Below are 11340 nucleotides of genomic sequence, written 5' to 3'. Positions count from 1 at the left end.
AATTGGCCCCTGGCGACACTGGGGCCTGCAGGTGGTGATGGCCGGTACCTGGGTGAACTTTGGTTAAAACCCCACGTGTCTCCTCTCGGCGGCACTTGTCACCTGCACTTAATTACACTAGGGGTGCAGCAGTGAGTGGAGAGGTAGCGAGTGGACAAGAGGAGGGCCAGTTGCCAGGAGCAGGCATGGGCGGGGAGGACGAATATGCGCTGGCGGAGGATGCGGCCGGGTGGTGAGCTGTATTTGAATTCCTGTGCTGGGTTGTGCTGTATGCGCTGTCGATCGCTGCACGCGGCGGGCGGCCCAGGGCGAGGTAGGCGGGAAGGATGGGAAAGACAGGCGATGGCGGCCTGGTGGTTGATGATATCGGCCGCGGCGATGGATGGAAATATGTAGCGACGGCGAGTAGGACGAGGTGGACAGTCATGCCTTTCCTCCCCAGCCGCGACTTCGTGTGGTACAACCCAGCGAGAGAGATGCCCGCTGGGCCCGTGCTCGGGTGATCATTTAAGTTAAAAGGCGGAAAGCGTTGCGTTCTCAAACACCGGCGAAGATGAGGCCAGAGACGGCCGCGGGCTGGATCTACTGGTCCGGCAATCCAACCCCACGGACACGTACCCAGCGGATGCAAGTGCGTTTCATTGAAGACGTCGTTGAAGATGTCTTGGTGATGGCCAACCCATCGGGCTGTTTCGATGCATCCATCCCATTGCAGCGGGCGTGGCAGCACTAGCGGCTGCAGGTACGCCTCGCGCCGCCGGGGGCTGTCGCCCGTTGCGCCATGGCAAGTCAATGCTAGATGCGGCATTGACGCCGTGTTTCACAAATGCAATAATCTCCTGGCACTAGATTTGGAAGACAAGGACGGATGATGAAGGAGAAGAGCAAGCCTGCTGTTCATTCTCCCTTCCCTCCTTCCGCATGTAGTAGGCGCATACCATTTTCAGACCCCGGCTCCATCATCTCGGGCCAACCCCAGCCCCATGGCTCTTGTTCTATTAGTGGCTGCCGGCCCGAATCCTTGTTTCCTTTTATCCAGGTTCATGGAGTAACGATTGAAATGATCTATGGCACGTGGGAGCATTCAAGCGACAGCCAGGTTGTGCGCGTGGACTGCCGAGATAGTGTGGTCAATGCAGTTGGGGAGATCAACTATCATGCAGGCTATGTTGACTGCACGCATTTCTGTACTCCCCCCTTTCGCAAACCAACCCTCATAGCTCCATCAGGAATGCAGGATGTCATATAGGTACATCAATACAACAAAGAATCGAGAGCCAGCCCCTGCTCATTACAAGAAGTACTCCCCACGCCCTTGTCGTCCTGCCGGCACCGCCCTCCGATGATCCGGCACGGCGGAGAAGATCTTAAAGTCCGGGTTGAGGTCCTCTCCCAGCGTCATGATGGATGCCACGTTGCCGCATCGGTAGCAGTAGTTTGGTGCCGACCACACCGTCACCACGTCCTGTGTTGCGAAATGATACTTGTAGCCTTCGTTGACCAGTTGATGTGCACGCGCGATCAGCTGCAGACCGTTGACATGGTTGAACTGCGACCACCAGCATCAGCATTCTGACCATCACCTTCGAACTCGCCAACAGGCACGATAGGGCACTCACCTCGCTCGCCACTTTATCGCCAAACAACCACCCCGCTCCTCTCGGACTCACCGCCCACGTCTCCACATCCTCCGGGTCGCTCCACACGAGATCGCAAAACGCTCCGTCATGCGGAATCTCCTGTGCTCTCGCCACCACGCGGATCTGATCCAGCGTGCGAATCTCTGGGCTCAATCCACCGTGCACACACAGCACCTTGCCGTCGATGATGGCCGCCAAAGCCAGGAAGTCAAACACCTGGCAACATGACTTCCACACCGATGCATTGCCGTACTTTTGCTGACACTCTTCGTAGAAGCCATACACTTGCGTAATTTGTCTCGACTCGTGGTTGCCACGCACCAGTGTGACCTTGTCGGGATATCTGTATCCCAATTAGCCTCCTCACTTCGCTGTCCTCCACTCGCATCACTCACTTCGCCTTCAGACACATAAGCAATGTAAATGTCTCCAAGCTGAAGTATCCCCGATCCACGAAGTCCCCCAGGAACACAAAGTTCTGTTTCCCGTTCGCCAGGTCCTGCTTGTGTATACTCTTGCTCCTGCTCTGCCCCGTACTCCTCACGCCCACCCCACTATCCTCGCTGTCCTCATCTTCGTAGTCGTCCTCTGCATCTTCCAAACTTCGACTCCGCACTCTGCCCCGGAACTCTTCGTCATCCTCACCCGTCTCCGAGTTGCCGTCGTTAGAGGTGGAGGATATGTACGCCGAGTCGCGCTGGAAGCGCCGCTTCATCTTCCTCTTGACTCGCGGATCACTGATCTGACTTGGCGGCTCAATGTCCGCCGCATTAATCCCTCCTCTACTGGGGCTCTTGGGCTCGAAGCCGCTTGCGCTGCCAATGCTGCCTTTCGGACTCGCCGTGCTGGCCGCCGTCGCCGCCGATAATCTCTCCTTCTCCTCCACTTCCCCCGGCATGCCGCCCGCCACGTTGAACAGCTCGAGGAGGTCGTAGAACTGACCGTGGATATCGCCGCAGACGGTGACGGGTGACTGCACCGGCTGGATGTTGCTCTCTTCCATCAGGCACTCCTTCACCACCTCGCACAGCCGCTTCATGTCCGCTTCCGGCAGGTAGCGGCAGAGCTTTGCCTGTGCAAGCCATTCATCCGGTCCGGCGTGAGAGGTGAGCTGTGCCGGTCCGGGGGTCGGGACGTCGGGGTCCTTTTCACGCGCCATGTTGAGGGAGAGTGCTAGGGAGTGGTAGGAAGCGTAGGGTCACGAGGGTGATGTTTGGAGTTGTTTGCGGGGCGCAGAATAGGTGCGAGGGCGAAATTGCGTGCGGCAGGATTTGCTGGACAATGCGGAAAGACAAGTTCACATGGACACACACGGCAGCGATGTGTTCGCAGAGGTTGACTGCATTTCCAAGCGTCGTCCGTCATCGAGGGTTAGCGGGACTGGGTTCCGGGGCGAAAAAGCTTGGGCTTGTTTCTCGTGGCCGCCACCGCCGCCGCGTGGGGTCAACAACCAAACCGGGATTGAAGGCACGTGAACATCTCTATTCTTTGCTGCCTGTGCAGTATACATCATTCACGACCAAGCTAGATGTCCATCGTTGTATTCGGCATGCGAATGTCACAAAAGACAATGCAGTCTTTAACCCTAACAAAACCCTAACGACCAGGTAGGTATCTAGCTAAGCTGACTCCACACTCCATTCATTTCGGTCGTGTCCAGACACCCTCGCAGATCGTTCACAGTCTGGCTGAGGTTGGAAGGCTCGCGCCAAAAAGTGGAAGGCTCCTGAGCCTCAAGACTTGCGAGCAGCCGTTCGGGTGATGTTTCAATCTCCTCCCCGTGAAGCACGTTTGACTGTGCGGTCGGTAGCACCTCGTGGAGGGACATGGCCGTGCCCTCCCAATCGCCTTCACTGAAACTGCGTGCGAACGTATGTCTTCTATGACCCGGGGACCCTGTGGCATCTGGCGCATCGATTGGAAAGCTAGGCGGCGCAGTCGATGACATAGCTCCCTTCGACTGGATTGGAATGCGACTTTGGTCGCTCGCCATAGGAGACGCTGAAAGTGCCATCGATGTCGCTAGTGTGCCTTTCAATGTCACCAGTGATCCTCTCTCCCCTTTTTTAGGCGAGCCCGACATCGATGAAGGAGAGTATCGAGGCCTAAAGCGAGGCTTCTTCACCGTCGACCAGCCCTCGAAAGCACCCAGAAGTTGTTGCGTGCTCGGGAAACGTTCTTGTGAAAGCTGCTTGAGCGGCTCGCGTTGGTTCGAGGAGGGAGATCCGGTCATGATCCTGCCCTCCGCTTCCGGCGTATTCAGCCCATCGCTGACGGGACTCGGCTCTCGCTTGTGTGGCGAGTTCCACAGCTCATGTTGTGCTTTGTCGAGTAGAAATTGCGTTCCGGCCCAGGTCTGCAAATGCCCGTCTCCGCAATCGCGTTGTACAACGCTACACGCTTGCTCGACCGCAGACGAGAAAAGAGCGTGATCCGAGGACGGACTGGATGATTCTGGGTCGGGACTCATGTGCGAAGTTCGATGGGAGACGCCACTCGTGTTGGCATGGTCGAGTTCGTTTACCAGGCTGAGCTCGCCCTGCTCATCCTCGAGTGCTCGATTGAGATTCTGAGCAAATTCCAAATCGTGGTGGAATGACATGTCCAACATTGGCAGCGCGGAAACTTTACCATGATCGCCTGTGTCGGATTGAGATGCCCCACCTTGAGCTTCTCCAGGCCTGTTGAGTCTTGCCGTTTTGACGCCCATCGATCGCGTCTTGCGCTTCCGGAACTGGAAAGGCGTTGATCCATGCGGCGTGGCAGGAGCGCTGACATAGACTGAGCGGGGCTTTCTTGTCGCAACTTTTACTTCCGCGACAATTGCGGATTTCGTACGCCTGGTGGGTGTAGTCTCAGGGGGAACAAGTGATGAGTCGAATGCGTCTCGCTGCCCATCCGATGTTTTGTCGCCGCGCTGGTCATACTCCTCGAGCGCTGTTTGATATGATGCTTGCTGCTGCGGCAACACCTCGGCACTCGAGACTGACTGAAGTGAGGATGCGTGGGCCTTGTTGTACGCCGCCCGCAATTGCGCAGAAGGAGTTTCGAGTCTGGATAAGCGAAGCTCGTCTTGGCTGCCGTCGTCAGGCACATAGGCTGAGAAAGAGAACCGTGATTTGCGCCGTGATATCCATCTGTCCCGAGCAGAATCTGTAGTAGGGGCTGGGACGTCGTGTGGTCCGCTGCCGAAGGGTGGAGGTGACTCGATAGATACGCGTCGATCGGGAACATCGTTATTGGCCATCGACGCATTCCGTGCTCGCAGAGCAGCTGCATGTCGAAGAGCTTCCTCGCTTGGTCCAGCTTCGAGTCCAACAGATTTGAATCTTTTGGAGGATCTACAGCTTGCTTGCGCTTCGACTGACTCGATGTGGGAATGAACACCATCATCAGGTTGATCCACAGGGTCCTTTGGAGAAGTAGCAGCTGCCGAACGTGCCGTCAGTCTTTCCAGAACTTCATCGTCATCCTCCACGTCATTCCAGAGTTCGTTGTCCGAGTCATGCCCCTCATTCACTTCAATTCCCTCCTCATTCCCGGGGTCTTTAAGTGTGGCAATCGTAGCCTTCAGAACTAAAGGGCATGGGCGAGCAGATGAAATAAAGAGTGGGTTGCCATCTAAGAAATCAGACGCGAGTTTCTCGATCCTCCTTCGCTTCGTTGCGCGATCAGCCGCGGACAGTTTCTCGTCTTGGTCCTCGACGAGAACTTTTGTTCTGGGAGCCAGACATTCTTCGTAGACAATGTTGCGGAACTGTTTCGTCTGTTGGAAAGCGGATGCATGGGTCCAGATATGTCCTCTAGGTCGATGGCTTTTGATCATGATGGCATACCGTCAAGGGCGTATAGCTATGCATCGAAGCAGGACATTCGATCAGACATCAACAGTAGCTCACCGCCGGACCCCAGGCATCAAGTCGAAATTGAATGAACGTTGCGGATGCTGACTCGAAGACTGCCATGCTGCCAGCTCGTCAGGCAGATGCGGTGCAGTGGCAAACAAGCTTTCGGCCGGCTTCCCGTCTCCATGGCGACGCGAAGCCTATTTTTGTTGCCTCCAAGCCGCACGCGCCATCGATCAACGCGCGGATCATTGGTGGGCTGCACGCTCTACACATTACTTCACACTACTGTACCTGATGTATCGTCCATTCATACGAAGCTTGGAAGTCGACAATCTACTGTCCGCCCAACTGGTGCCGGTCTGACAGAATGAGCTCGAGGGTGGCTCCTTGGCTGGACGGCCTCGACGATGCCTGGGTGGCACCACAGAAACCGCTCTCATCCAACAATGCGACTGCTGAACCCCCCTTCGATTCCAGCGCCTCACTCGAAAGTAGCTTGAGTCGCATACCTCGACCAAGCCTGGGAACACACTCATCGCTGTCGCGACAAGATGCTGGTACACAACGGAAGAGGGACGTGCTTGCGCCACTGAGCAGAAACGAAGGAAATACGCTGCGGCGACAACATGCCCCAGTCCAGATACGAGGTTCTCAGTCCTTTTCAGAAGCTTCAGATGGATCTTTGCCGGCATGTGGAACGGTACAGCAGAGGTCGAAGAGCGCGTCGCCCAGCAAGAGGCAGGAGACGCTGGAGTGGAAGCGGAGGCTGGTTCACGGGCAGATTGGGTATGGCGATCATACGGACCTGTTCGGCCCAACCGGGCTGGAAAACATCTTTACGCCGTCAAAGGGAACAGAAAACGCGGAACCCAAGCCTAAGAACCGCCTCCGTTGGCTGCAGAAGTCGGATATGAGCATGCCATCAAGTCCGCCACCTTGGCCCCCGGGCTCTCAAAGCCCATACGAAATTTCCGAAGACGCTGCCGAAGACTCAATCGTCGATGCCGTGCACCTCGATGTCGAACCTTCGTACGCAATGGACGAATACGCAAGCTTCCGAAGCAACCCCTTCGACTTGGAAAGCCCGGCCCATATCAACGCACATCTTGCGCGAACGTCAAGTGGCTTGTCCAACGGCCCATCCAGTCCCAACAAAGCCTTTCTCGAACCCACACAGGATGACATTGCGCAGAGCCGCACAGTCAGTGGCCAGACCGAGCTGGAACAAGAAGACTTCAGTCCGGTCTACATCTCAAAACATACGACGGTCACCGGCCAAGTCAACTACGCGCCGCTCGACTCACATTTGGTCAAACAATTGCAGAATGGCCATGTAAATCACGAACGTACGAGTGAAGATTACCGCGAAGACGATGAGGCTGACGAGGGATTCGAGGAAGAATCTCCGCAACGCGAGCCTTCTGCTTTCACGGACGGTCCGCAAAGTGGAGTCGAAGTCGCAGACGAGAATGTTTCGTTTTCCGAGAACTTGCCAACAGGATCGCCTCTCCCCTCGCTTGGTTCCAATGTCCAGTTCGAGCGCGGAGGCTACTCTCGACAGGGATCTTTTAAGCAGCGCCCTTTGAGCCCGTCTCCGTCCGGCATTGACGAGTCAATCAACGCCGACGCCAGTGGTCTGCTGTCGCCACATATCCTTCCTCGACACCCGCCACCTGCTCCCACGCCTCCTGAAATTCCGACTACCCCTGTTCAAGGAGAAGAGCCGAAGTCACGCTCGTCTGGCAGCCCATTGAAACTATTCGGTGCTCACGACACCTTCACCAACAATCGATTGCTGCGACGCATCAGTGAGCTGCATCCTGACGGCACATTGCGCCAAGCAGCTTCGAACGGCGGCCCAAAACTCATCGTTCAACCTCGAGACTTTTCTGAGCCCCCTTCTTTCGGAAGTGGCGAGCTCGATGGCCATGTGTTTGACGCCGAGATCACCATCACGAGTGCCTCTGACTCTGACAAGGCACGCAGTGATGGCTCGCCCGGCTCGGATGTACTCGCACCGGGAAGCAAAATCCCCCTCGGGTTCCAATTCGACGCTGCGTCGCCACCAATCGTGGACACATTCAAGATGAAGCGAAAGCATTCGAAGCAAAGTGCCCCCACCTCCAAGCATTCCACTGTTGAGAAGGGCGCAGCTCCCCATGCTGCCCATGGTCCCATGGTTGCAGAAGTGGCATTGCGAGCAGACCTGTCAGTTGAACAAGACCGTGACTACGCGGATGGCAAGCGGCCGCCAACGTCGCCCTTCAAAGACCCTACACCCAAACGCCGGAGGACATTGCATGCATCAGAGCTCGAGAATGGAATTCACACCATTAACGAAGCTTACCAGAATCAACTACACGAAGCAGCCAGCGGCCGAAAGCGCAAAGACGCCCGCCATGGAGACCTCCAGAACACAGCAGATCCTCAAACACTCGCTCAGAGGAAGATTCTACGACCTCGCAACCCCACGCCTAGTCAGCGACGTTGGCAGCGAATCACAGCCGAGCTTAGGGAGGCAGCTGAAGAATTCGCTGAGCAGGAACCGGAGAAGTTGGAGGCTGTCATGGAGCAGCTTGAATCGTCCATGGTGTCGGAGGACCCGCCAACACTGCAACAACAGGCGCACACGCTGGCCTCCGAAGTGGCGGCTTTCACGCTGAGGGTGCAGAGGCCATCGGACGACTACGGCAAGCGGAAGCGATCGGTCACCACGCAAGACTTTTTGGACGAGGCCATGATGGTTATGAATCTGATACGCGCGAAAGCACGGCCTCAGAGCAATCTGGGGAGCGTCGAGGAATCGGATGGCGACGAGTTTCACCAGAGCGTGAGACTTGATGGATCCCGCGAGGCCGACTCGCGACCACCGTCTCGTGAAGGGAGTGGCTGGCGACCACGCGCGCCCAAGCAGACTGATGCGAGAGTCATCAGCCACCTTCGCAAGTTCCAGGAAAAGGAAGATGTGGACGATACGAACTTCATCGCCAACTCCATCGCTTCTCTCCAAGTCGACGCCGACGAGGGCGTCAATGCGGAAGTAGTTGTCGTAGACAAGGATGCTAATATTCGAATCACCGGCCCACTACACCGTCGACACAAGCAAGACGAAGCAACGGATTCGCGTCCGGTCTCTCAGCGGTCGCTAGGGAGCACCCTTCAGACACAAAACTCCGCCGGCACATCCACCGGCCAGACGATGGCGACAGTGTCGACCCGTAAATCAGAGAATGTCGGCACTCTCGCACCCGATGCCGTTGCTCATCTCATTGGCGAAGAAGTAGGTGGCATGACGTTCGACAAAGATCAACAGCGATGGGTGAGGGTGCCCAAGAGCCCGGAAAAGGTGCACGGGAGCTTCCTAGAGCTTCCAAGCAATGTGACCAGCGATGATGACCCGTTCAGAGAAATCTCGGATCTGCCTGTCGACGAGCCGAATGAGCGGAAGAATCTGAGCTCAAGTGAGAGACGGGGAGGACAGTCCACGATCGAAGCAATTGAGAGTCAGAGGCCACCTCCAGCGGAAGTCAGGACTGTTTCTGAAGAGACCGTCATCTCTCGCCCAGTGACTCGAGACGGTGCTCATGTCCACCACAACCACTCCAGTTCGGTGCCGTCAAAATACACAGCTTTTGCATCGAGCCAACAAGCGGAGAAAGTTGAGACTAGGGCGACGTCATGGAGTGATGAAGAGATGGCGAGGATGGCCTCTCTCGGCCATGGGAAGCAGCACAGCGTGATGCAAGAGCCGGTTCAACCTTTGCCACAAGAGGTGGACACGGCTGACTACGCCGAAGCCATGGTAGACGAAGACGAATATCAACCGGATATCGCAGACACAACACTGCCTGATGAGACTGAGCTCAGTGCGCAGGATTCCGACGTGGACGACGCAGAGGATCTCGATCAAGTATCGCCCGAATTGCTCCCCTTCCGACCCTCTTCAATGAAACGCGGCCCGGTGCGGGACCTCTCTCTTCGCACAAGGACCATCACCAAGAAGTTTCATGCCCACGTTCAGCAGCAAAGCGAGCTGTCGTTCATCGCTCCCCTTCCCGGAGATCGGGTGATGAGCTTGTCCTTGAGCGTCTCACGACCCGTCAGCACGCGCCATCAGCGAAATCAAGTGACGGAGTGGGAGTCGTCTCCATCCAAAGGAGCGTCAAGCTTCATTCTTAGTGATCTACCCGAATTCACGGTACACGAAGAGGATGAAGAAAGACCGTCCGAGCGAGCGCTGGCGAACCGATTGGCTCATCATGCGGCCATGGAGGTGAACGATCGCTATGCAGTGGCCGTGAAAGAGCTCGTCAAGATCCTCACCGATGTTAATGAAGGTGAGCCTTTTTGGGAAGATCTCAAGCAGCTCGATTTGCGAAGCCGCTCGCTCAATTCTCTGTATGGGCTCAGTGATTTCTGTACCGGCGTTCAGGACATGATTGTCTCGGACAACATGCTGCAGGATCTTCAAGGGATGCCATTCACGATTCGCAGGCTGGATGTGACCTGCAATCGTCTGAGCAGTTTGACTTCCTGGAACCACCTGATGAATCTGCAATATCTTGACATTTCTGGCAACTCTCTGGATAGCCTGAATGCGTTGAACTGTCTCGTGCACTTACGAGAACTCCGGGCCGACGACAACAAGATTGAGGACTTGAGTGGCGTGTTTAAGCTAGACGGATTGCTCAAGATTCGTGCGAGACGGAATAACCTCCAATCGGTGTCCTTCCAGAGCTGCAATCTCGGCCGCCTGGCGAGTATGGATCTCTGCGACAACCAGATCACCTCCATTGACGGCCTGGAACGACTGCCTTCATTGACAGAGTTGAAGCTGGACAACAACATCGTGGGCAACAGCATCAATCAAGCCCATCGGCTGTCGAAACTGCGCTCATTGTCGATGAAGAATTGCAACATCTCTCAGCTGGAAGCGGGATGGTATCCAAACGTGACCAATCTCAACGTTGACGACAATCAGCTCTGCAGGATCAACGGCGTTGAAGATCTGCAAAATCTGCACACGCTGTCGATGAGGCGCCAGGTCCTCCCTGTTGGTTCAGTGCTTTCGATCCTCGAGTCGCGCGTGGAAGCTGCGGTGATCCTGCTCTCTGGCAATCAAATGCCGACACTCCGCTTGCCACATAGCCTTCTGAACCTCCGGCACCTCGAACTCGCCTCTGCAGGTCTCCAAGAACTTCCGTCGGACTTTGGCCTGCGTGTGCCGAATGTGCGAACCCTGAATCTCAACTTCAACAACCTCCAAGACATTCGCCCCATTCTTAACATTCTGAACTTGGAAGGCTTGAGCGTGTGCGGCAATCGGCTGCAGAGGCTGCGGAAAAGCGTCGCGACGTTTGGGAAGATGCCGATGCTTCGAGCATTGGACGTGCGGGATAATCCTCTCACGCACGGACTGTATGCCAATCTTGCATCGACGATTTGTCGGCATACCAGTCTTATCCGGCGGGTACGTGATACCGCTCGGGAGGACAGCGAGGAAGAGGAGGAGGTTGCAGCGATGGAGAAGGCTCGATTCGAACTTCCGCCGGGTGATTTGGGAGAGGATGAGCGACATCGTGCGCTTATGGCTGATGATACTCTGCTGAGACGACGGGTGTATGAGATCATGCTTGCCAATGGATGTCGGCAGCTGGAGAGTCTGGATGGTCTTTCGTTTAACAGAGACAAGGCGGCGAGAAGGGATGCGGTGTGCGATCGATTGCATGAGCTGGGCGTTATTAGGAAGTCGGGACAGGGTGACGTTGATGCATTGGAATGAGAAGCCTGTGATGCTTGGGTAAATGGTGAAACGAATCGATGAACTTGGTAGTGGGACTGGTGCATGGAGG

At 56.0% G+C, this 11340-nt stretch overlaps 4 protein-coding genes across 4 annotated transcripts; 1 reads left to right on the top strand and 3 right to left on the bottom strand.

Annotated features, from left to right (window-relative positions):
- Nucleotide 1: 1 nt before the first annotated feature.
- Nucleotides 2-843, bottom strand: BDY17DRAFT_139521 (uncharacterized protein). Its single transcript, XM_033729494.1, has one exon. The coding sequence runs from the start codon at nt 806-808 to the stop codon at nt 113-115; it is 696 nt and encodes a 231-aa protein (XP_033589574.1). The 5' UTR covers nt 809-843; the 3' UTR covers nt 2-112.
- A 281-nt stretch (nt 844-1124) lies between these two features.
- Nucleotides 1125-3037, bottom strand: BDY17DRAFT_296614 (Metallo-dependent phosphatase-like protein). The gene is made up of 3 exons (XM_033733479.1): nt 2036-3037; nt 1620-1983; nt 1125-1549 (listed from the first exon to the last, which is right to left on the bottom strand). The coding sequence occupies exons 1-3, from the start codon at nt 2797-2799 to the stop codon at nt 1292-1294; spliced, it is 1386 nt and encodes a 461-aa protein (XP_033589573.1). The 5' UTR covers nt 2800-3037; the 3' UTR covers nt 1125-1291.
- Nucleotides 3038-3076: 39 nt separating this feature from the next.
- Nucleotides 3077-5597, bottom strand: BDY17DRAFT_296612 (uncharacterized protein). The gene has a single exon (XM_033733478.1). The coding sequence runs from the start codon at nt 5464-5466 to the stop codon at nt 3256-3258; it is 2211 nt and encodes a 736-aa protein (XP_033589572.1). The 5' UTR covers nt 5467-5597; the 3' UTR covers nt 3077-3255.
- A 171-nt stretch (nt 5598-5768) lies between these two features.
- Nucleotides 5769-11319, top strand: BDY17DRAFT_139362 (uncharacterized protein). The gene has a single exon (XM_033729492.1). The coding sequence runs from the start codon at nt 5856-5858 to the stop codon at nt 11268-11270; it is 5415 nt and encodes a 1804-aa protein (XP_033589571.1). The 5' UTR covers nt 5769-5855; the 3' UTR covers nt 11271-11319.
- The last annotated feature ends 21 nt before the right edge of the window (nt 11320-11340 follow it).

The sequence above is a fragment of the Neohortaea acidophila genome (genome assembly GCF_010093505.1).
Source record: "Neohortaea acidophila strain CBS 113389 unplaced genomic scaffold BDY17scaffold_5, whole genome shotgun sequence".
Classification (NCBI taxonomy): Eukaryota; Fungi; Ascomycota; class Dothideomycetes; order Mycosphaerellales; family Teratosphaeriaceae; genus Neohortaea; species Neohortaea acidophila.
This window is presented reverse-complemented; position numbering and strand designations above follow the sequence as displayed.